The sequence below is a fragment of the Lissotriton vulgaris genome, chromosome 5 (genome assembly GCF_964263255.1).
Source record: "Lissotriton vulgaris chromosome 5, aLisVul1.2, whole genome shotgun sequence".
Lineage (NCBI taxonomy): Eukaryota > Metazoa > Chordata > Amphibia > Caudata > Salamandridae > Lissotriton > Lissotriton vulgaris.
In genome coordinates, this window is record NC_141693.1 from 1,866,739,693 (window position 1) to 1,866,765,788 (window position 26,096).

At 45.8% G+C, this 26,096-nt stretch overlaps 1 protein-coding gene across 1 annotated transcript in view; it reads left to right on the forward strand.

Annotated features, from left to right (window-relative positions):
• The first annotated feature begins 283 nt into the window (after window positions 1-283).
• The window catches only part of ZPBP2 (zona pellucida binding protein 2), a 901,537-nt gene continuing 875,724 nt past the window's right edge, over window positions 284-26,096 (forward strand). The window contains exon 1 of the mRNA XM_086920529.1: window positions 284-374. Coding sequence (XP_086776655.1) covers window positions 284-374 — 91 coding nt within the window. The remainder of the gene's footprint in view (window positions 375-26,096) is intronic.

Here is a 26,096-nt window from a genome sequence, read left to right on the forward strand (position 1 = left end):
AAGCCCAGAATCAGGGAGCAGATCCCGTTTTTAGGCCAAAAATGGCTTGGTTTTAGGTATCCCACTCCTTCAATGTTATTATTTTTGTTTCGTTCCAATAACCAGTATCACAGCCGTTAGAGAGGCCCACAGGTGGCGGGAAGGTCACGGATCACAATGAAAACAAGGGGACCAGCTGAAAGACCTTTATTTACCGTGCAACGGTGACGTCACAATTTGTCTCGCGGAACTCGCGAGCTTCTTGGGCGCGCGCCCTAGGCGTGGCAGTTTGATAACAAGCTCCATGGCGGGGCTCGGCCTCCGGTTGCAAGTTGTCTTGCTCTTCGTCTGTCCACTATCGGGATTGGAAGAAAGGGGGTCCAGGCCAACGGAAGGTGAGAGAGTTAACACATATTTGTCGGAGGTCGCGGTGGGCGTGGGTGAGTCAGAGCGACTGGCCTTGGTCCGGTTTTGGGCAGTTTTAGAGTGGAGGTGGTCGTTAACTAATTGAGGTGAATTTTAAAGAACAGAATTTGTTTGAGTTGTCGCATTCTGACCCAGGGTCCGTTGAAATTGGAATTTTTTTAACCAGGACTGCAACCAGTGACATTCTGGTTACACAGTACGTAGGTTCTATGCACTACATTTTCACCCCACAGTAGTATAGCACTGGGTCCGATTGGCACATGTAGCCAACAAGCTGCACACACATTCTGGCACATTACATTTTGTTTGTTGCACAATTGGAAGAGCAGAACAAAACAATTTTGAGCATTTGTCGATGTGATTCGAAGCTGTGATTTTCCAGGATGCACAGCCACCTTTCTACACTGGTTATCTATATCATGGGTGTTCACAAACATTTTCCCAGTTATATATGATTTTACTTATCATACCGTTATTCCGCAGGTATTTACTTCAAAGTTTTTACTTCACAAATACCATTACTACAGCATGATTTTAGTGCACATGCATTTACTTCGCAAATATATACAAATACATTAAAAATGCTTTTACTTTGCAGTTATTACGCATACCATTACAACGCGTTATTGGTACATTAAAACAAAAAATTAATCGTAATTGTAACCTACCCCCTGGTACACACCCTGAACCCTAAAAATACCCCCTAAACCCCCAAACCCTTCCTCACCCTGACCCCTAAAAATATCCCAGCACCCCAAAACCTAAACGCACACTGAACTCCAAAAAGACCCCAAAACCTTAAACACACCCTGAACCCTAAATATAACCCCTACACCCCAAAACCCTAACCCACCCTGATCCCAGAAAATACCCCTGTACCCCAAAACCGAAATGCACCCTGAACCCCAAAAATACTGCAGCACCCCAAAACCTTAAACACACCCTGAACTCTCAAAATACCCCATGCACCCCAAAACCCTAACCCACCCTGACCCCTAAAAATAACCTCATGCCCCAAAACCTAAATGCCCCTGAACCCTAAAATTACCCCCTACACCCCAAAACCTAAATGCACCCTGAACCCCAAAAATACCCCAGCACCCAAAAACCTTAAATGTACCCTGAACCCTAAAAATACCCCATACACCCCCGAAACCCTATCCCACTCTCTTCCCTAAAAATATCCCAGCACCCTAAAACCTAAACGCACCCTGAACCCCAAAAATACCCCAGCACCCCAAAACCTTAAATGCACCCTGAACCCTAAAAATACCCCCTACATCCCAAAACCCTAACCCACACTGAACCCCAAAAATACCCCAGCACCCCAAAACCTTAAATAAACGCACCTGAACCCTCCATTTAATGGAACATGCATAGTAAATGCATGCTAAGTAATGGCATCTGCAAACTAAAATATGCGTAGTAATGGTAATACGAAGTAATGACTGCGTAGTAAAGGTAGAATACCTTTTCCCAGTGGCGAAAAATGAGGTACTGTGGCATGACCGAGGGCCGTACTGATGCCTACGGGTTTGGGGAGAAGGAGTATCAGATCAGTGTAGGCGGAATCAAGAGAGGACTGAGTTGTGGAGTTATTTTGAGGATTTCATTCCATCCTGCAGTGGGGTAATGCAAAATGACAAGGCTACCCCTGCAAAATATGATAAGGGGCCCCAGTCTCCAATATCTTACAGATCCTCATTAACCTTTGGCTGAATATGTCCTTTGAATGATTGGGGGACCCCAGGGCAGCTCACAGAGGTAAGGCTGTGGGGTGGTGAATTTGGGGTGGGGTGGTAGTGGAGTTCGACATATGACCGAAAAATTGAAAGTAAATAAACAAGAGTACTTACCTTGCGCTCAATGCATAGCAGAATCGATGTTTACTTATTTACTTACTTTAATCTTTGTAGTCGAATGTTGGACTCCACTACCCCCCACCCCACCCGCTCTGCCTTACCGCCCCACAGCATTACCTATGTTATCCGCCACTGGGGGACCCCCTGAATGCAGGGGCTGCGTGGGCCTGTGTTAAGTCTCTGACTCAATGCTGCCTTCTAAATTAAGTACTTCGTCTCAAAGAGACGCAGATTTGACAGTACTGTGTTATAGTTCATCTGAGTTGCAATCCCTCTACTCTTCAGATTACTATCACGATCGGTGTGTCAAGTGTACAAAAGTGTAACTTGATTATTAAATTGGTATGAAAAAGATTAGGCCTCAGAATTGATGAAAAGCAGCGAGACTCCCAAGACTTTCGATGCAGCTTGGTGCAAACCACCTCTAATTCACCTTAAGAGTAGCGATCAAAATAACGAGGCAGGCGCTGGCAACTGGATGGCGAAGAACAGGTTTATTACTCCAGAGGAGAACACATCACATCAGACACCGGGGCTATCGTCAGGAGGTGCTCTAACTGCATCTCTGGCATGGCCTTTTATATGCTTTTTAGTCAGTTTATTACATGGTCAAACATTCCTGGCATCAGTTTATTGCATAGTAAAACATCCTTGGAATCCCCGCCTCAAGCTAGTTCCCCCACAGACCCAGCAGCAATCTTCCCTCTACCCAGATCTAACAGATGGTCGCTATCTCGCAGCTGGACATTCCGACAGGATCTAAAAGTACGTGGGATAAGTGTTTGTGTCTTTGATTAGATCAGGCCCCTTTGTTGGTGAAACAAGCCCCGCCGTGTGCGGGTAATAAACTATGTCCACAGGGGTTGGTTAGTGCCTGGGACCAGGTGCAGGGAAGCGACTCCAGGGCATTGTCATGCTGACAAGGTTTTACGACCCTGGTACATTTGTCCAGGCTTTGTCAGAGCGTGGGGGATGATAGCGAGGTCGGGGGGGACTCACAGGTAACCAGCAGAGTATGAAATGGCCGCAATGTCTAAAATGGTTGCTGCTTACGCGCACGTAAAGGCCCTTACTAAGCAAGATGGCGCCGGCAAAGTTCATATTTGTCGTTTTCTTTTCTACAGTCCTCCCTTTGAACATAGTCCGGCCAGCTTGCTAGTCTATTTCAATGTCCTGTATCTCACAATCGCTTATTACTCTCATCTTCGTGAGCTCAGTGTCCATAGTCTTAGGGTGCAAGTAGTTCAGGCAAATAGAACACAAAAGTGGTATACAATGTATCCCCAAACAACAACCAAATATTATGAATATTGGAACCAAGAGGATCATCATTATTTTCCAGCCCCATTCTTTTAAAATGCCCCAAACCCAGCTTCCAAGTCTCTGACTCCTAATAGATTTCTGATGCCAGCCTGTGGAGGTGGTCAATTGCCTTGAAAACAGAGGGTGAGTTGTCAGGGACGTAAGTACAGCAACTGGCTCCGATGATGCTCCATGCTCCTCCACGATCCGCTAGTACCACATCTAGAACAATGCGGTTCTGTAAAGCCACCAGGCGGACCGCCTGCAGCTCAGCTGTGTTGTTGGTGAGGATGCCAGCAGTGACGTTCAAGGCTGTTTCAACTGCTTGAGCTAGGTGCCGGATGGCTCGGCTGTTTGCCATCGGACCCCATGGCGGGACGAGTCCTTTTGCCGTGTCGAGGAACTGTGATGTGGCAGAGTCTGCTTGTTCTGTGTCTTTGGAACGTCTTTCTCTGTGGTGATCTGCAGGTGCTGTGTAGGTTGGAGGCAGAACAAAAGCGATGTAACTCGTGCCCCCCCCCCCAGCCTTTTGGGAGCCCGGTGTAGGCTTTGGTACCACAGATGAAGTACATGTTGGGTGATGCAACAAATGAAGGGGGGTCGGCAGTGTTCAGAGTCTTCGTTATTTGGCAAGAGCTGTGACCCACGATCTTAGTCCCATGGCCTTCGATGCAGACAAGGCCTGAGACGGTCACCACAGATAGGGCCACTGTCAGAGTTGCGGCAGTTCGTTTCTTTAGATAGGAAAAGGTTGGTCTGGCGGGGTTGTTGTACACTTGCATTTCAAATCGTTCTTTGGCGGGAATGTTCATTGGAAAGGTTGCATTTGAAGTCAGAGGGCAGAAGGGAGCGGATGTTCTTCCCGTTTTGTTCAGCCAGAACTCATTGTAAAATTGTTTCATTGTCCCATCAGATGTGACGTTGTCTTTGTAGCTCTCTTGCAGGAGCATTAACCAGGTGAGGCAAGATCCAAGAACAGAAAAGGGTGAAGGGATGAAAGGAATGGAATGTTCAGTTTCATGAGTTAGCAACCCACAGATCCAACAGTCCGTGGCATTTGCGGCAAGATTGTGCTGGTGCAATAATTGTACGAAAGAATGATCCCAGAATTGTTTGCGTCGTTTTTGGAGGCGTGGTGACAGTGACACCAGATAGTGTTCTTTCTTGGTGGTGGGTTGCATGGTAAGTGACATTGTTCTGTATGCAGGAGCACTCTCTTCAATGATCCAGACAGTGACCATTAGTAAGAGACTGGCGAGAGATGCTGCTACAAGTGCTATTGTCTTTGTGCTGTGCAATTTGGCAGTTTTTGAGTCTTTTCGGCGGTTCTTCGGTCTTCCGGGTTCTTCCATCACCTTCAAGAGGCTCGACGACTGGCAGGACCACATACTTTCGTCTAGCGTTTCTCCCGGTAGCATTTGTAGTGTTAGCTACCGTTCTGAGACTTTTGACTCAGTTAGCGGCCTGCTTGTCGGAGCACTCTCCTTTCGTCAATCACAAATTGTACCCTTTCTTTGATGGTACTGTGGGGTTGGGAAACTCTGCCAGTTCAAGTGTCTCTGTTTGTGGGTAGCAACTCCGGGCTGGTCAGTCTTTTGTCAGGAGCTCTTTTTGGCTGTTCACTTCTTCGGGGGCCGTCAGTGTCGGAGATATCTTCTTACAGTGGTGCGCATGAAGCCAGTTTCTTTTTCCTTCCACTCGAAGGGCAGTTCGGCTGGTGATCAAGACTTGCCAGGGGCCCGTCCACCTGGGTTCCAGACTCTTCGACCTCTGAAAATTTTGCGTCAGCACGAAGTCCCCAGGCTTGATATTGTGTCCTGGGCCCCTGGATACGTCTGGTATGGCTTGCTGCACCTGTTGGTGGATAAGTGTTAGTTTGTTCGTTAATTTGTACAAATAGTCGGACATTAGTATGTCCGGGACATCATTAATGGAGGTTGCTGTGGTGCCGCCCAAATGTTCATAGGCCTGCCGAAGACTACTTCGTAAGGGGTCAGTCGGTGTTTGGTTGGGGTGGAGCGCATTGACCGCAATGCCAGTGGGAGGGCGTCGGGCCATTTCAACCCAGTCGTGGCGACAATTTTTGCTAGCTTCGGTTTTAGCGTGGCGTTGTCTTTCTACCAGGCCCACTGACTGGGGGTGGAAAACGGCATGGAACTTTTGCTTTACCCCCAACCCTTTCAGTACGTTCTGTATAACGTCTGCTACGAAGTGGGGGCCGTTGTCGCTCCATAAAATTCAACAAAGGCCATATTGGGGGAAGAACTCTTTCAGTAATACCTTCGCAGTAGCTAAGGCGGTGTTGTCATGGGTGGGGTAGGCCTCCACCCATTTGCTAAAGGCGCACACGATCACTAGTTCGTATTTTAGACCATGGCACCTCTCAAGCAGGATGTAATCCATCTGGAGAACTTCAAAGGGGTGATCAGGGACTCCAAACCCTCCCTGTGGTACTACGGTCCCTTTCCCTGGGTTGTGTTGCAGGAATACTATGCATTGCTGTTCTAGGCGTTTTGCTGATTCTGCTATCTTGCTTTTATGCCATACTCTGGTGATCAGTTCGGTCATGGGGGAAGATCCTATGTGTGCTGGTAAATGTGCCATGGTCAATATGGGGATCAGATAGGCATTAGGTAGCAGCCATTTGTTTCCGTCTTTTGTCCTCCAGCAGCCTTCCTCGTCTCTCAGTCCCACCCAAGCCCATTCAGCCAGTTTGTCCTGTGTGCCTGTCGTTTGTATGTCCCTTACAGTCGCTCTAGCGTCAATCCATTGTTCTGCTTGTGACCTGGTCACGTACATTCGTGTCGTGGTTCTGTCTTGGGCTGTGGTTCGGGCGGTAATGTCGGCTAATGCGTTTCCCTGTCCAATGAGGTCGGTCACTTTCTCATGTGCCTGGCATTTAATCACTGCTAGCTGCTTGGGAAGGAGGACTGCTTCTGTCAATGTGGAGGCTAGATCTCCATGTAGGATGGGTGTGCCGTGTGAAGTCAGGAACCCTCTTTCTCTCCAGAGGAGCCCAAAATGGTGAACCACCCCAAAGGCGTACTGGCTGTCAGTGTATATGTTTACTGTCGTACCAGCTGCTAGAATACATGCTCGTGTGAGGGCAATGAGCTCTGCTGCTTGGGCGGATCGTTGGGCAATGCGGGCTGTCTCTAGGATAGTTCTGGCTTGGTGACGGCATATGTAGCTGAGGTGGTGCCATCGGGAAGTTTGATGCACGAGCCGTCTACCCATAGTTCCCCATCTGCCTCTGAAAAGGCAGTGTCTCGGAGATCTACTCTACTCTTTGTCTGTTCGGCAGTGAGGGTCACACAATCGTGCAGTGGAGTCACTCCAGGGTCATTTTCGGGTAGAGGTAAAAATGTGGCTGGATTGAGAATGGTGCATCGCTTCAGGGTGATGTGTGGTGCTAGCAGGGTCAACTCGTAACCTGTCAGTCGTGCGCTAGTCAAGTATTGGGTTTTGATCTGGTTTAGTAGCGTGTCGACTGCATGGGGTACTAACACAGTGATTGGATTGGAGAGCACTATTCCTTCGCTCTGGTGTATGGATACTGCTGCAGATGCCACAGGGGGCAAGCACGCTGGCAACGCTCTAGCTAATGGGTCGAGGGTGGCAGAGAAATATGCACAAGTGCAATGTTTGTGACCAATTGATTGCGCTAAGACGGACAATGCACATCCCTCCCTTTCATGTGTGTAGAGGAAGAATGGTTTGGAGTAGTCCGGGGTTCCTAGAACAGGTGCTGAACAAAGGGCATCTCGCAATTCTTTGAATGCTGACTGGCATTCGGGTGTCCAGGGGAAAAGTGAGGGGGTGTCTTTGGCTAGGAGGGTTTGACAATGAGGCTAAAGTTCGGTAACCACTGTCGGCAGAAGGAGGTGAGGCCTATCGGAGAGCGGACATGCTTCTGGTTCTTGGGAACGGGAGTGTCTAGAATTGCCTGGATCCTGTCTGGTGTGAGTTTCCTCCCTTCTTTCGATAAGAGGTGACCTAAATATGTTACCTGTGGTTTGCAGAACTGCAATTTCTTTCGAGAAACTTTGTGGCCATTTTCTGCAAGGAAGCGTAGGAGTTGGATGGTGGCTGTGACGGCTAGTGAAGTGGTGTCTGCTCCTAGGAGGATATCGTCTACATACGGTATCAAACACCACCCCGTCTGGTAATTGAACGGCATCTAACTGTCTTTTTAGCGCCTGGCTATAGATGCTCGGGCTCTCGGTGTACCCCTGGGGTGCTCGACAAAATCTATATGAGCGGGATCTTAGAGTGAATCCGAAAAGATAGCAACTGTCTTGCTGAATGGGTATGGAGAAGAAGGCATTTTTGAGATCAATAACGGTGAAAGTGGTAGCAGTTGACGGAATTAGGGTCAGGATGATGTAAGAAACTACTGGGTACTGTGGTACTACTATTTTGTTTATCTCCCGCAGGTCGATGATGAAGTGGTAGGCTTTTCCATCTCCCTCTCCCTGTCTCTTTATGATCGGTAAAATAGGACTATTACAAACATTGCTCACTACCTCTTCTACCACTCCTGCCTCTACTAGTGACTGTATGATTTCGGTCAAGGCTTTCTCGCCCTCTGGCGATATCTTATACTGGGGTATTTTCGGTAAGGTTGCGTCTTGTCGTATTGTTACGTGTACTGGGTCAATCATCATTCGTCCTACGTCTGAGTCAGCCCTAGCCCACAGATGCGAGGGTAAAGTGTCTAGTAGGGATATGTCTGTCTCAGAAATGGGATACATGTGTTGGGATGGATTATCTCTTGGGTGTTGCTGATTGTCATATAAGATGACTCGTACTCCGTCTGGCGAACATCTGATAGTCGCACGGAAATGCTTCAGTAGATCGAGACCCATAATAGTGTCTGGAGTGTTGGAGGAGAGAAGGAACCTTGTGTCGATAACATCGTTTTCAAGTTTGAAGGGGATCGGTCTGGTCAAAGGGTTGGTGGAGGGCGTACCGTCAAATTCTAATGAGGTTATATGTGAGCCAGACAAGGGTGCCCTTAGAATCAGTCGTTTGGATAGCGCACTACGTGTTGCTCATGTGTCTACCAAAAATGGCGACTCTCTGCCCAGGTATTTTGCGGTAACATAAGGGCCTTGCTGATCAACATAGAGCTCGACTGGATCCCTCCCTTGCCCCTGGCTGTCCTATGCAAAGTCATACATGTTGTCGTAATCTGTCTGTTGACACTGGTTCTGTCTAGGGCGGTCAAATGCGTTCACTCTTCCTGGCCTTCCTTCGCTAGCTTCACTTGCGTACCCTCTCCCACGTCCTCTTCCTCTCTGTTCATTTGTTATTTCCCTTATCCCTCTGCCCCTACTAGCTCCTGATAGGCTGGTCATTGGGATTTCCAGTGTCCGTATTCTTTGCAAAATGCGCACTGATCCTGTCCTAAGTCTTGTCGTCCTGTATATGGCGCCAATGAATTACTTCTAGGCTGTTGCTCCCTAGGGGTATTTTGTTGGTATGCTCCCTTATATTGCTCCCTTCCTGTATTCATTCCTTGGAGCTGCGCTATCATAACCCTTTCTTTCAAGTCTTTCTTCTTCCTTTCCGTGGCTCTATCAATCTAATTTTTCTGGTGTTAACCGTACCGGGCCATCTGGAGGATGGCCGCTGGTTTAGAGGCTGCCCAGCTGCTTTCCCTGGTCTGCAGTTTTTGTGATACTTCTGGCAGAAGTCCTTTGACGTAATTTTGCACGAATAAGTGGTGTCCAGTCACGGTGGACATGTCCTGTCCACTGTAATCGGAAAACACTGTTTAGAATCTCGAGAAATACTCGGAGACATCCTCTTGTGGTTTGTGGCGGCACGCTGTTACTATGGACCAGTCTATCTTTTTCTCTGGTATCAGTGTTTTTACCTTCTGCACTATTTTATCAGGGAGGTCCATATAGCTTTAACTGGTTTTTGGCCAGGATTCCGCTGTTTATTTAATGTGCTGAGTTGTTCCCAGGTATGACCGAGCAATTCTGTGTGGTCTATCCTCCTAATCTGCTTCCACACATCGGCTGGCAAGCATAACCCGAAGAACAAGTCAATGTCTGCAAGTGTCATTATTGTGGACCCCAGAGCAGTACCTAGTTCTGTGTAAAAGGCGGTGGGATTCTTTCGCAAATCTGGAAGAGATTTACGGAACGTCAGGATGTCCTGTCTGTCCCATGGCTGATGCACCCAATTGAAGACCACCCTTCCTTTCGCATCCTGGTGGTTTATGTCATCATTGTTCCCTTGTCCTCTAGGGGGAACCCAATAAGGGGCAGCTTCTTTTATTGGCATAATGGTATCCGGTTTTTCTATCGGGAGCCCTGTCATTGTGGATGTCTTATCCTTTATTACCCGTCCTTGTTCTATGAGATGACGGAATACCTCTAGTGTGTACGAGAAGAGTTCCGCTATATCAGTTATTTTCATCTCCCGTATCTACCTTTCTATAAAGAGCCATTAGTTGCTCGGGCCCTACCTCTCTGTACTTTTCCTCGTAAGCAGTGAGCGTGTGGTACCAGAGGCGTACAATGAAGTGTTGCTTATGGTTTTCGACATAGGAGTTGCATATGTCGGTTATATACTCTTCGGTCTCTTTCCTATCTACGAGTGCTTTAACTATTTTATCAATACCTGCTCTTCGTTTTTAATTAATCGTGGTATCCTCGACAACCCTTTCTCTTTGGATTCAGATTCTACTGACCCGCCTTTTGATGAGGCATTAGGCACAAGAGACTCTGTTGGTACTAAGGCTATTTATTTATTTATTTATTTATTTAGAAGTTTGTAAAGCGCGCAGCTACCTCCGACGGAGGTGTCCCGGCGCTGAAGACAATATCTCGTGAGGTTCAGAGGAGTTCAGGAGGAAAAGAATGTGCTAGATCAGAGAGAAGAGCCAGGTCTTAAGTTTCTTCCGAAACAGAGGCTCAGAAGTCAGGAATCTCAGTTCTGTTGGTAGGTGATTCCACAGTCTGGAGGTGGCCACTGCAAAGGCCCTTCCTCCTATTCGCGCTAGACGAAAACGGGGGCAGATCATTAGGCGGAGATGGTTAGATCTGAGATTTCGGGATGCTTGTGAGATCTTCAGTCTGTGTCTCAGGTAGGCGGGGCCTCGACCATTAAGAGCTCTAAAAGCAAGGGTCAGGGATTTTAACTGAATACGTAGTCTCACTGGGAGCCAAAGGAGTTTGATCAGATGGGGTGAAATGGAATGACGGTAGGGAACATTACAGATCAACCTGGCCGCTGAATTCTGTACTGTCTGTAATCGATTTATGAGATACGCCAGGGCTCCAACGTACAGACTATTTGCGTAGTCCAAATGGGAAGTTATGAGGGCTTGGACTACTGTCTTGCGTGAGTCTAATGGCAGGAAAGGGATGATTTTTTTAATCATACGGAGCTTTCCAAAACAAGACCCTGTGACTTTGTTAATTTGGGTCTTGCAGGAGAAGGCAGTGTCAAATTGGAAGCCCAAATTGCTGGCAGCTTGGACAGGTACAGGGGGAGGATCTAATTCAGCCGGCCACCAGAGGCTAGAAGAGATGGGGGATTTCTGATTAAAAATTAAGACTTCCGTCTTATCTGTATTCAGTTTTAAATTGTTTGAGGACAACCAGGCGGCGATATTCACCATGCAGTGGCGAAAGTTTAGCAAAGAGCTTTCAGAGTGATCTTTGAAGGAAAACACCAGCTGAGTGTCGTCAGCATAAAAGATCACTCTGACGCCCCATGATTCCACCACTTTTGCCAGAGGCTTCAGGTATACATTGAACAGGAGCGGGCTAAGGGCAGATCCCTGTGGTACCCCCCATGTCAACGGTTTCTTGGTGGAAAAGAAAGAGCCCAGCATCACTTGTTGGAATCTATCCGTGAGGAATGATTTGACCCAGGCGAGAGGGGTCCCACCAACTCCCACCTCCTGCAAGCGTGTGAGTAGTGTTTCATGGGAGATGGTGTCGAATGCTGCGGATAGGTCGAGGAGGACCAGCATGGCCTCCTCTCCCCTATCCGTGCACTCACGAATCGACTCGGACACTTCTAGTAGAGCCGATTCGGTACTGAAGTCCGGCCTAAATCCTGACTGAGAGTCGTGGAACAGCAAATTTGACTCAAGATAGTCGGACAGCTGTTCTTGTACCTCCTTCTCGAGCACTTTGGCTGGCTTGGATAGGAGTGAAATCGGTCGGTAGTTGCTCAAACATGTGGGATCGACACCGGCTTTTTTTTGAATGGGGATTAGCAACGCGTGTTTCCATACGGGAGGGACAACACCTGAATATAGGGAGGAGTTCCAGATTTCAAGCAGGGGGTTAATAACTAGCGGGGCAATCTCATTCAGGATCAGAGCCGGGGCTGGTTCCAGCGGTGAGCCTGATTTGCATTTTAAAAATAGGTTCAGGGCATACTCCTTGGTGAGTGGTTTAAAAGTTGTAAATGCTTTAGTGCAGGTGGTGTCAAGATCTAAGGTAATTTCTGTACGATTCTGAAGGATTGTTGCCGTAATGTTGGCAATTTTTTCAGAAAAAAAGTCAGATAGGCCTTCACTAAGTGCTTGAGAGGGGGTGACGGGAGCGGACAGAGCAGTGGGATTAGTAAACTCTTTAACGATGTTAAAGACGGCCTTAGTGGAGTTTTTTGCGTTAACAATAGTTTCTGCAAAGTATACACTCATGGTATTACGTTTGAGTTTATGAAACTCTTTAAGGGCCTGTCTGTAAAGAGATTTGGATGCAGGGTCATAGGTCCGGTGCCATAGGCGCTCCAGTTTTTTACATCTGCTTCTGTTTTCCCTTAATTCCAGGGTAAACCAGGGAGCTGACGGTTTTGATCTACGGGAGGTAAGGGTCTGTAAGGGCGCGACTTTCTTAATGGCGGTCGTAAGATCTTTATTAAATGTAAGGACCGCTCCATTGAGATCGTCAGGGAGTGAGTCTAAGCTATTATTGTATGATTGCTCTAGGGCAGTACATGAGATCTTGTGCCATTTTCTGCCTTGTGCTCTAATGGCAGATTCCTTCCTAAGAGATTGGGATAAAGACACCTCGAACGGAATCAGGAAATGGTCAGACCATGTCAGAGGTGTGGAAGGAAGAATTTTAAGCTTCATACAATTAGAAAAGATTAGATCAAGGGCGTGTCCTGCAACATGTGTGGGGCCACTAACCCCTTGTGTCAGATTCATACTTTGCATGGAGTCTAGGAGATGGGTGGCGCGACTGCAGTCACTTACATCTACGTGATGGTTAAAGTCTCCCAGTACCGTGACGTGAGTGTGTTTAAGAGACAGATCTGCGGTAACTGTTAATAGTTCAGAAATGGCAGCCTGTGGGGTATTAGGGGGGCTGTAAACCAGGATCCCTGAGAGGATGGCTGTAGTAGTGTCCGAGATGGAAAAATATAGTGCTTCTATGGGCCCTATATTCGTGATTTTTCTCGACGTGATCGTCAGGTGAGTCTGTAAGATTACCGCGATTCCGCCTCCCGTCTTGGAGCCTTCGCGGCTTATACCTGTAAGGCGGTAGCCGGGGGGCAAGGCGAGGGAAATGTCTGGGTTGGAGGAGTCTTTAATCCATGTCTCAGTCAGGAACAATAAGTCCCAGGACATGGAAGACAGCAGCAGCCAAATGTCACTAGCGTGGCATGGTAGAGAGCGACAGTTCAACAATCCCATGGAATATGTTTTTATGGGTGTGGGATGACTGATTATTGAGTCATGGGGGCATTTTGTATAAGGAGAAAAGGAGAAAGGGCAGCAGTTACATTTAAACAGGAGAGGGCTAGTCAGAGAGAGGTTGCACTGTGTAGAGGGAGTGCAAGTTGTCTTTCCTAGATCTGTAAGCTGTGCTCTAGTCCAGACCTGCCTCTGTGCGGGTTGGAAACCGGCATCATGGATGGCCCTTGGCCTGGAGCTGACGCGGACGGGCTTGCCTTAGGCACACCTTCGGCGCGCAGACGGCGCGCCCGCTGCGCTCGTCCGCTGCGCGTCCGGAAGATGCACATATTTTATAAGAGGTAGTAGACGACAAGGGGGGGCGTGGCCTCACGAAAGGGACGTGGCTTGTCAGGAGCGTGCTTGAGCCCGGAATCAGAGTCAGGAATGGTGATCAGGTAGGTAAAATACACAACACAAACAGTGACACTCAAAGTTTAAAAGTTATTAGCGGTCGTGCTCCCGGCTTCCGCCTCAGGAGGTTAAAGTCTCTAACTGGCGCTTGCAATCAGCGTCCTTTAAGTAGTATCGGCGGGGGGCGTGGCCTCACGAAAGGGGCGTGGCCTGAGGGTTTGACAGTATTGGCGGCAGTGGTGTTTTGTTTATGATCCCGCGGCAGCGCTAAGATCCGCTGCACGGGCTTGTCAGGAGCGTGCTTGAGCCCCGAATCAGTCAGGAATGGAGATCAGGTAGGTAAAATACACAACAAAAACAGTGACACTCAAAGTTGAAAAGTTATTAGCGGTCGTGCTCCCAGCTTCCGCCTCAGGAGGTTAAAGTCTCTAACTGGCGCTTGCAATCAGCATCCTTTAAGTAGTATCGGCGGGGGGGGGGCGTGGCCTCATGAAAGGGGCGTGGCCTGAGGGTTCGACGGTAATGGCGGCAGTGGTGTTTGTTTATGATCCCGCGGCAGCGCTAAGATCCGCTGCGCGGGTTTGTCAGGAGCGTGCTTGAGCCCCGAATCAGAGCCAGGAATGGAGATCAGGTAGGTAAAATACACAACACAAACAGTAAATGTAAATGTATTTGAGCTTATATAGCGCACAGCTACCCACAAAGGGTTTCCCGGCGCTTGCTTAGGGAACCCGTCCTGGTATTCCCCTGTGAGATAACCCCGGCAGGGCATCCACAAGGTGAAAGCCAGGCATCCCGCCGCGAGGGGCCGTTGTGGAGATTAAGCAAGCTATTGCCCAGAGTCGCAGAGTGTGAACCCGTGAGTCGAGAAGGCACCGGAGCGAGAATTATCGAGTCCGTGGAATTTTTGAGCCCAAGACCCGCCGAGGCGGGGAATTGAACCCTGGTCCAGGGCCGATCTCAGCTTCCGGGTCTGCCGCCTCTAACCCCTGAGCCACACTTCTCCACAAACAGTGACACTCAAAGTTTAAAAGTTATTAGCGGTCATGCTCCCGGCTTCCGCCTCAGGAGGTTAAAGTCTCTGCTATGGGAGTCAAGGCAGTGGTGCTGCCTTCAACTACGCTTTGGGATTCCTGACGTATTACATGATGGGTGGGGGCATAAGGAGGTGGCATGTAGATGATCAGAGGGCCTAATAACAAATCATCATCTACTTTCTGTTTAGTTGGTAACTCAGGGTAAAGAGTTGAAGGCGTTCTAACAGGGCACTGGCCTGATATTTTAGATTCTTGTTCATTTCTATCAGTCTCTCTTTCTTTTATATCTTCTTCTAACTTTTTACAAGCTTGGTGTGCTGCTTTTCGCATCTTTCTCTAGTCTAGCTTCGTTTCTTCTCTTTCGTTGGGCTGCTTCTTTTTGCCACAGACCAAAGTTGTCAAGCATGGCTGGCGTAGCTTTCTTTTTGTGGAGCGCTATTTCTAAGATTTCTATTTTAGCGAGATCAAAAATCCCGTCAGTGGCCACTGATTTAGCCGGTCCTTTCTCGTGTATTTGTGCCATAGTTTGCTATAAGCAACGATTGCTTCTCTATATTTAACATACATGTCCTTGTTAGGGCTGCCTTCCGGCAGTGCTGGATGACTGACCTCTAACAAAGGGTCCGGTCCAAAACAATCTAACAATTTTGAGAAAACAGGCATGACGTACAAGCAGTCAATATAAATATATCAATAGGTTGTGGACAAAGGTCCGCACCACCTGTCCTTCGCTGCCTGCAAAGAGGGAATATTCCTATTCTACGTTGTTTGCAAGCAGGGAATGTCTCAATTACTACCAATAACTTCAAAGAACGGAATACTAGTATTTGAGCAAACAATTTCAATACAATCAGACAATCAGTTTTGTCGTATATCGGGACCTTACCCGGACCATTATGGACAGTTTCTTCGTCGTCCCCTTCCAGCGCCCATTTGTCCTCTCACTCCCAAAATACGGCGTTCCTGTAAGGTCCCAGTCAGAACCGCAGGTCACTCGAGAGAGGTCCGTTCAGAACCGGTGAAGTTTAGTTTATCGGCCGCCAGACGAGGGTCTCTTTCAGGCAGGTGCACTTCCCGATCTTTCAGATGTTCACTCCGTCATTAGGACCTCTCTCACTGGACTCACGTGTCGCTGATGGGCCCCGACGTTGGTGCGCCAATTGATGAAAAGCAGCGAGACCCCCAAGACTTTTGATGCCGCTTGGTGCAAACCACCTCTAATTCACCTTAAGATTAGCGATCAAAATAATGAGGCAGGCGCTGGCAACTGGATGGCGAAGAACCGGTTTATTACTCCAGAGGAGAACACATCACATCAGACACCGGGGCTATCGTCAGGAGGTGCTCTAACTGCATCTCTGTGGCATGGCCTTTTATATGCTTTTTAGTCAGTTTATTACATGGTCAAACATTCCAGACATCAGTTTATTGCATAGTCAAACATCCTTGGAATCCCCGCCTCAAGCTAGTTCCCACACAGACCCAGCAGCAATCTTCCCTCCACCCAGATCTAACAGATGATCGCTATCTCGCAGCTGGACATTCCGAGAGGATCTAAAAGTATGTGGGATAAGTCCGATCTAAGGGTTTGTGTCTTTGATTAGATCAGGCCCCTTTGTTGATGAAACAAGCCCTGCCGTGTGCGGGTAATAAACTATGTCCACAGGGGTTGGTTAGTGCCTCGGACCGGATTGAGTGGCCAGGTGCAGCGAAGTGCTTCCGGGCTATTGTCATGCTGACAAGGTTTTACGACCTTGGTACATGTGTTCAGGCTTGGTCAGAGCGCGGGGGGATGATAGCGAGGTCGGGGTGACTCACAGGTGACCAGCAGAGTATGAAATGGCCGCGATGTCTATAATGGTTGCTGCTTACGCGTACGTAAATATATAACAAAACAAGAACCACTGCTGAGAAGTTCCTTTGGCCAACAAAAGATTTGTACAAGTAGCTGTTTTGAATCAAGCAAAAACAGCCTGCTTAACGTGTAGCAACATACATTTATTCTTTTAGAATTTTTACTTGTTTATGACACTATATTTTAGTGCATGGAAATACAAACAATTTTATATATAATATATACATTAATAACGTGAATGACAAAAAAAACATTTACACACTTCAAACATACTTGGCCTTTCAGTCATACACAACACATTCATACAAAATCATCTAAACTAAAAAGACAGTGGGTCCACGTATCGGTCGTGAGTAAATGGAAGCAATCCCTTTGTGATTTCACAGTTTTAGAGTCTTTGCAGCAATTCAGAAAGAGTATCCACTTCTCTTGCTGATGGTGAAGGGACCGTTGTAACACAAAGAGTATGAACCAGATACGGGACTAGGGTGGTCGACGCGTTTCGAACCCCTATTAATGGCGGGGTTCTCCTCAGGACCAAAAAGGGTTCTGTAACAATGACAAAGAACACTACTTAGGAAGGTGTTTTTATAGGCAAAAGAGACATGACCCCTGAGTTAGACAGCAGCCTACCTTAACCACTTGGTCAATGATCCAAACGTGAAAAGAAAGAATTTCAGGCACGAAAAACCAAGATGTTTCCAACAATGAAGTAAACACGGGGGCTGCAGAAGGGAGAAATAGACAAGCGCGCTGCATTTAGTCACAAGCACTCTCAGTCGATCACTCTAACTGACCAGGTGTTGGGGGTGGGGGGGGGTGGGGGGGGGGGGGGGGTTTGTGTTGTTACCTGATGCAGCGGTGGCTTCTAACTCGCCAAGGGTTCCATGACTCTCCTTATTCCTGGAGGGGAGCGCTGCACCGCCGCTAAAATATAACGGATAAGAGAAGTGAGTATATCCGTTCCATGGGACTAATCCTCAGAGCCGTAGCTGAAAAGGGGTTGACGCAGAACGTACCGGTGGAGAATAAAGCTTCCGTACTTCACTCAGGTACACGGGATGAATCACCTTTGCTTGATGTCGTGGCTGGGACTTCCTGGTTAAAAAACTCCCAAGCGTTTCTGGGACTTGTAGTTTGATGCGCAAGAGGAACGGCTGTTGGCAATAGAGGAAACGGTGGAGTGGAATGCCTGGAGGTGTCTCCACTGTTACTTGCTGTAACCGCAGTGTTGACGGGCAGTGACCTGGAGGGATCAGGTGCTGGGTTTATAAATTTCAGATATTTCATTTAAGCCCCGTAGTGCTGTGTTGAATTTCATTATTAACAGCGCTTCACGCTGGGCTAGTTTTGCATCCAAATCGCCTCCCCGTGGGTCTCTTTCTATTTTGGAGAGGACTGTCCATCTCAAGTCAGTTTGCTCATGTTTCAAAATAGTCCAATGATTGACTAACGGGGCATTTTCGACCCCTCTCCGAATTCGGGATTTATGTTGCGTAATCCGATTCCTGACTTCTTGCGTGGTTTTCCCGATGTAGACCAAAGGACACAGACAAACAATGGCATACACCACATTTTTGGTTTTGCAGTTCGTGAATGTATCATGCTTCCAGTGAATGTTTTCAAAAGTGAACACAGAGTCCTCAATGGTTTCATTACAGCAGGTACACGTCCCGCACTTGTGATGTCCTTTGGTGGGGGGTAGTCCGAATAGACTTTTCAGTGTTGGGGCTTTGACAGTCGGGAGGGCAGCCCTTACGATGTGATTGGCTATACTTTTCTTTTTTGTACGCAAATAATGGGGGTGCGGTGAAATCTTCATGGAGATCTTTCAATAAATGCCAATTGGACATTATGAGTTTCTTGTGTTAATTTGCTGCTGGACAGAAAGTAGTGACACACACCATCCTTCTCAGGTCAAGTTTGGTTTTCTTTTCAAGTAAGGTCTCTCGTGGGGTCCACCAGAATCGTATGAGGGAGTTCTTTAATAGTTTTTTAGGATAACCTCTTTGAATGAGACGATCTTTTAAGTGGCCAGCATGTTTGAAATAATCCTCTTTCCCTGAGCAGTTTCGACGGATCCTAAGAAATTGTCCGTAGGGTAAGTTTTGTTTCAGACTGCGTGGGTGGTTGCTGGTGAAGTGCAACGCTTTATTCCTGTCAGATGGTTTACGGAATAAGGTGGTACTTAGGCCCTCTTCATGGGGTTCTACTTTCACGTCCAGGAATGTGATGGAGTCATTGGATGCTGTAACTGAGAACTTGATGTCACTTGTTCTTGAGTTAAGCCAACCTACGAATTGGTTCAGTTCATCATGGCCTCCTGTCCAAATAAGGAACACGTCATCTATGTAACGCATATAGTTGGAAATGCAGTTACTATATGGGTTGTCGTTGTATATAAATTTTTCTTCGAACAGTCCCATGAACATTATAGCTAGCTCTGGAGCAAAGGGGCACCCCATCGCTACGCGTACGTAAAGGCCCTCACTAAGCAAGATGGCGCCGGCAATGTTCATATTTGTCGTTTTATTTTGTACAGAATCTGCTTTAGTGTAAGATCCCACAACAAGGGGTGGAACACACTGAGGTGGACAAACAACAAACACCCAACCTTTACAGCTAAAAGTGGTATATTCATTGCTGTCAAGTTTTCAGAAGGCTAATGTGTGATATTTCTGTGTTTTCACTGTGCATATGAGTGTCCGTCTAAACTCAAATGTTTAACACCATGACTGATTTGGTATGTATGCCTTCAAGGAATTTTATTTCACAATATTTTATCTCTTCTCAGAGAATTTCAACTTATAAGGGTCAAATGAATAGACACCTTTCTTTTTTGGAAAATAATTCCTATTTTAACTCAATTTGGCACCATTAAATCTTTGGTAGCGTCAAAAATCTGTATCATTTAGTTTACTACTGCAATGTATTAAGTAAACTTACACATGCTGTCAAAATAGTCATGCAAAAAAGGAGAAACTGAGAGGGTGTATATAGAAAAATAAATTATTTTATCTTGGTCGAATGAGTTTCAGGGTACAAATATAAACAATTTACACAAATGCAACAGATAGGTAACACTATTACTCAGGTAACCTCACTGTGACATTAAGAGACATCTTTCTTCAAATTATTAGTTAAAAATAAATCATATAAGAAAAGATGTGAGTCTTGTATGATTTAGTTTTAACTAATAATTACAATAGTGAAAAACGAAATTGGCAGTAATTCAGTAAAAGGACATGTTGTAGCCACCAGGACATGTCCTGCCTTTCACATACACTGCACCATGCCCATGGGGGTACATTGGGCCTACGTTAGGGGTGCCTTACATTTAAGAAAAGGGAAGGTTTGAGCCTGGTAAATGGGGGCACTTGCCAGGTTGACATGGCAGTAAAAACTGTGCACAGACACTGCAGTTGCAGGTCTGAGACGCCTTTGAAATGCTGCCTGTGTGGGTGGCTCAATCAGTGTTACAAGCCCACTAGCAGCATTTGATTTACAGGACCTGGGCTCAAACCGTGCACTATACTAGGGACTTAGTAAGTCAAATAAGCCAAACATGGAAACACCAATCCATAAACACAATTTACATGGAGAGCACACGCACTTTAGCACTGAATAGCAGTGGTAAAGTGCCCAGAGTTCTAAAGCCAACAAAAACAGGAAACCAAAAAGCACAATCTGGGGGTGAACCCACTGAATAAGCCAAGTCTAACACCATGTGGCCACACATCTGTCTTCCAATTGGAGGGGCACACAATATTTAAAATATGCAGAGGATGCTAAAACAACCCAACTGGAGTGTGGCCAGACTTTACCCCTGTTACCCCTTCTCTGGGACCGGCTCAGACTGTATTACGATTAAACAAATAAGTGTTGACTGCACTCAAGTCTCAGTGAAAGCAAAGCACATCTAGCAACGCCCAGAGGAGCTAAATATGTGTGACACATGGATTGTAGTGTGGGAATACAGTGAGATGCACTAAGATTGGTTGCACTAACACCTGATGCATGGTACAATGCAGGGCTATACTGTTGTCCGTTTTTAGGCGTGGCTGTAGTTATGCCTACTATTCCTTCTGGGGTACCAGGACTCACCTGCCATCTCTGTCCTGGGCTTTTCTCTCAATCTTATGCCAGTTGTAACCCATCTCCTTGCAGTCCGTTTTGAGGCATCAGCACCATGTGTTTCTTGGCCTTCCTCTTTTGTTTTTCCCTTGAGGATTCCAGGTCAGGGCTTGTCTGGTGGTGTTTGATGCTGGCTTGTGGAGAGTAACCTATCCAGCCCCAGCATCTTTTCATGATTTCTTCATGAGCAGGGAGTGCAAAGTCTGCTTCCGCAAGTCATCATTGTTGATGGGGTTTGGCCAGCGGATTTGGAGGATTTTTCTCAGACGGGTGTTGATGAAGATCTGTATTTTGTTGATGGTGGTCACAGTTGTCTTCAAAGTTTCTGCTCCATACAGAAGGACCAATTTTATGCTGGTCGTAAAAAGCATGATTTTGGTTTGCATGGTTATGTCCTTGGAGCTCAAAAGCTTCTTTAGCTGAAATAAGGCTGCCCTGTGTGATTCTTGCCTTGATGTCTCCGTCTGTGCAACCCTCTTGGGTATGACCCTGCCCAGGTAGGTGAAGGCCTCAACCTCGTCCAGTGCATTGCCTTCAATGGAGACTACAGTTGTGCTGGTCGTGTTAGCCTTCAGTATTTTTTTTTCCTGTGGATGTTGAGGCCAAGGTGTGTTGGTGTAGCTGCCACATTACCGGTCTTCTCTTGCATCTGTACATGGGTATGGGAGAGTCGGGCCAGGTTGTCTGCTAAGTCCAGGTTGCTGAGCTGTGTCCAAGCTGTCCACTTTATCCCATTTCATCTCCTTGCTGTGTATGTCTTCATGATCCAGTCTATGGCCAGCATGAAGAGAAAAGCGAGCGCAAACAACCCTGGCAGATTCCGGTCCTCACTTCAAAGGCTTCTGTGAGTTGTCCTCAGGGGTGTAAGGGACACTAAATTTCTGGGGGGGGACAAGGACAATCGTTTGGACTTTCCAGTGACCCGATATAAATCAACTATTGTCTGTATAACCGTACACTCATAGTTTAGTAGTGAAACATTGATAAAGTCAGGCATGTAGTATGCTTTAATTGTTATTTACATTCACAAAGTAATAAGACCAACTGTGAAAACTTTTTTGAATCTTACATCTTCATGCACCAAGCAAACAAAGGTGGGACGAAAAAGGAAGAATAAACTGAATGCTCTTTGCGACATTCCTAATCCTCAAAATGCAATTGGGCTAATATCGGAGTGTACTGGAGGCAGGCTATAAGCACACAGAGCTGTAAGAGCAGAGAAATGTCCACTTTGTAAAAGTGGCATATCTAAAATAGTAATATGAATTCCAATCTTACCAGTAAAGAGGATTTATCATTGCCATTCCAAAGATGCAAAACATGGTACAGCAACTCCTTTCTAATCAGGAATTACAGCTCAAAAGAGTGTATTGATGAATTCCCAATGTTAATCTATGAGAGGAGTAGGCCTCACAGAAGTGAAAAACGAATGTAGGTGTTCTTCACTACAAGGACATGCAAAACTTAAAAGTACATGTCCTACCTTTTACTAAAATAGAACCCTGCCCTTTGGGCTACAAAGGGCCTACATTAGTGAGAAGCATGTGTAATAAACTAGAAGTTTAAGGATTGGCAAGGGGTTTTTAATACCAAGTTTACATGGCAGTAAAACTGCATACACCGGTCCTGTTGTGGCAGGCCTGAGACATGTTTAAAGGGCATCTTGTGTGGGTGGCACAATCAGTGCTGCAGACCAACTGGCAGCATTTAATTTACAGGCCCTAGGTATATGGTATACCACTGTAATAAAGCACTTCTAAGTAAATTAAATATGCTAGTTGTGAATACACCAATGTTGCCATGTTTGGGGGGGAAACACATGAACTTTAGCACTTGTCAGCTGTGGTAAAGTGCTCTGAGTCCTAAGGCCAACAAAAAGAATAAGCAAAAAGGGGAGGTAAGGAACACACACCGAGGGAACTTGTGTATCTCCCCAACTGAAGAGATGGAGATGACAATGCATGGTGGGTATTCTCTTGAAGCAACTGATTAACTGGTTACAAAATGTAATGTATTCTCTCATCTGATGTAACATGGTTGTACGGTATGATTACAAATGTCTGTGATTATTCAAAGTTTTGAAACTAATAAAAATATCTATAAAAAAGACAAAAGAGAAGGTAAACATGCAAAAGGTTTGGGGGAAGACCACCCTAAGGCTGGCAGGTCTAATAGTACAGTATAGGATTCTGTGTTTCTGAGTATTAAAGTCAGTTGGATCCCTTTTGAAAACCCCTGGTTTAGCAGGGCGCAAGAAGGAGAGCGAGAATAGTTTCTAAAAACACGAAGTTTATCGCCTGCATTCCTGTGACTGGAGAGGGAAGAAACTCTTAATGCTTCGCAAAGTATACAACACAATACAGAAACTTTTGTTTTATTGCAGATGGATGATACGTGTGTAGAGTCCACTCAAATTGCATTATCTTGCATACAAATATAAGAAGCCCTAAGAGATACATTTTCAATAAGAACTGGCCTCGTGTGGGATGCACAAAAACGGGATGTACAGTGATTTAGTGGAAGAGAGATGCTTCCCAATGTAAAAAAGGCCTGCTGTGCGGGACACTTATGAGATGCTCACAGAAGATAGGTATAGTGAGATATGCAGAATGAGGTGTTTGGTAAAGATCAGATATGAGATGTTAGTGATTAACACCAGCAACATAGTGTTGGTGTGCATAGCTTACAAATGAATAGAGTGGGTGGAAAGTCACAAATGCGTAGTGCATGGAATGCACTAAAGCACAAAAACTTTGTTATATGGGAGGCTCACATAAACTATAAAATGCTCAAAACAAGCAAATATGCCTCGTTCTAGGATTATTCCAGCCAACATATTGAGCATTTAATTGAAACAATAATTGATGGCGTGGAGGCCTTGCTCAAGACTATGATGATTTTTTTTACAAGTGACATTTGGAGAGTTGCATATTAACAGTGAAGTAATCTTTGGGGAATAGTTATTGCTGACACTAGCAAGAATCCACAGGTCTAATAGGTCCAGGTAACCCTAAACAAACTGAATTTGAGTCGCAGTAATCTCATAGTCAGAGGGCCAAGAGGGGGGAAAAGAGGTAATCTTTTTTACAAAAAGGAAAATCCTAAAAGGAGGACGGATTCCCATCACTCACCGAGGTGACATGCTTCATCATCTGGGATCTCCTCCTGGTTACACACTGAGGTGCTTGCAGATGTTTTCAAATGTAATCTAAGGAATGGAGCTCTACAGTACCCATCAGAGGCGATGAACAAGAGTTTCAGAGTGAAGGACGCAGTGCAAAATAAGGAGTGATAAGTGCAATTTAAAATTGGATACCATAGGAGAACATATTTTAATGGGTATCTTCTGATATCCAAGCTAAAAACAGTGCAAGAGCAGTTTTGACAGAATAACTGCCGGAAAAGCTGGGTCTACATGTTTCAGCCAACTGAATGTTAGATAATCCAAGGCCTTCCTCTGGACCACTATATATACTATTGCTACTGCGTAGTGAGAAATTAAGGTGTATCCAAAAAAAATCTTTTGTCAAAAAATATATTACCAAGATTGGAACAAATACAACCAAGTAATCTAAATTTGAGGTGTAGAAATCCTCCATAAATCCCTGGATGCTGATGGCACCTAAAAAGAGAATGTCAATGAAAAACAATACCACTCAAATCAAATATAAAAAGAGACATTATGAACGTGGTACACATGTTATCATCGTTCTTTATGGTTGCAACCTCTTCCTGGTTAAGTATTCATATCATATAATGCTCACCCGTGATTCACGAGGACAGGACCTCACCTCACCTGGCAACAGTTCTGGAAAAGAGGCCCGCTCTATGGATAGAGAGCAAAAAAGGCGTATAATTAAAGACAGGCAGCAAGCCTAACCTATTGTCTGGCACTCAAAACCTACAGTATCCACAAACCCATATTAGTGCAATTTCTGTATTAAGCTGTAAAATGGACAAACTGTCTAAATAATAAAAAGGTGAAAGTAAAAAGTTGTGACTGCGCAGTCTGTACGTAAAGTCATTATTGGAATAGGCACAGTCGCACTTTTATAAAGGGTGGTCCTTCTAGTTCTTATACTCGGAGTGCATGAATGTACTCTGTTCAGTGATGTATTGGTATTAGGCCCTGTGCCATCAGTGGAGTTAGACATGACGTTCCCCTTGTCAACACAGTTGTTTCCTACGGAAGAAGTCGACAAGCCTCCTGCACGAATTGGTGTAGCATCTCAATCTGGTAACAACAAAGTAACCTGAGCTCTTCCGCTTTGCATTAGTGCAGCCGTGAAATGTCGGTATACTTATTGCATACTAATCTATGTCAAAGTATTTTTAATCGAGAAGAGATATAATCTAACCGACAGCTTTAACATGTGTCGGTTTGTGTGTTTAAATATGTCAGCACAAGCAGAAAATCTTTTGTGTGCACTCAAAAAACAAACCGTCTCGAAAACTGAATGCATTATAACCTACAGCATTTAGAAGTGACAGTTAATCTGTTTGAATATCTGGGCGTAAGCTGGAAGTCTTCTGGAAAACAGACAGTATTGTATGTATCCTAAAACTGCAAACTCCAGCGTCGCCCATCATATCTCTAAAATGTCACAAGGCTTAAATCTGTGAGTGTGTTCCTTACCTGTCCCTCGGTACCCCGGGCCAGTACTGAGCTCTGGATGGAGGCACAGACGTCCGGACGTTGCCGCTATATATGAAAGCACGACAATCCAGGTGTCGTGTATTAGTTAATGTGCCTTCTGATGATGTAGCTCGTTAGCGAGATTTATGGGAAATGTAGTCTGTTCTGTTATGAGAAAGACGAGAGTGTGCAAAATGCGCCCATTGATAACGCCATCTGAGGGCGATTCGGTCATTTCTAACATGACTCCGGCTTATTCGGAATCATGAGTGATGTAGTGTATATCATTCTACTGTATGGTGCATTTTATCTGTTGCTATTTTGTTGCATAACTATCCTTAACTGATTGTAAAGCGCTCTAATATCCACAAGGGTCTTGTTCGCGCTCTATAAAACTTTCTAAATAAATAAATAAAATAAATAAATAAAACGGGATATCTACATACGTGGTATGTAGGGTGCCTTGGTCTAACAGAGCACAAGTGTGTTAGGAACCCTGGGTGATGTAGTAAGTTCCATTGCAATGTAGGTCAGAGACCAGGATCCTACTGCACGTGCATAAAAATCGCCATTATAAAGCGATTCAGGCATGCCCGTGGGGAATGTAGCTCGTTAAATGCCTGCTATATTGCTAATAGCGGCATATTTGTGATGGACTAATCAAACTCGTAGTTCGTTATTCCGACCATGCCTTGGATGGATCAATTATTATCTCCATCATAAGTATGTTCAATGTTTAAACGAGTGCCCAAACTATAGATTTAACAAAAAGGGAGTAAAGATTTTGATCAGGCAT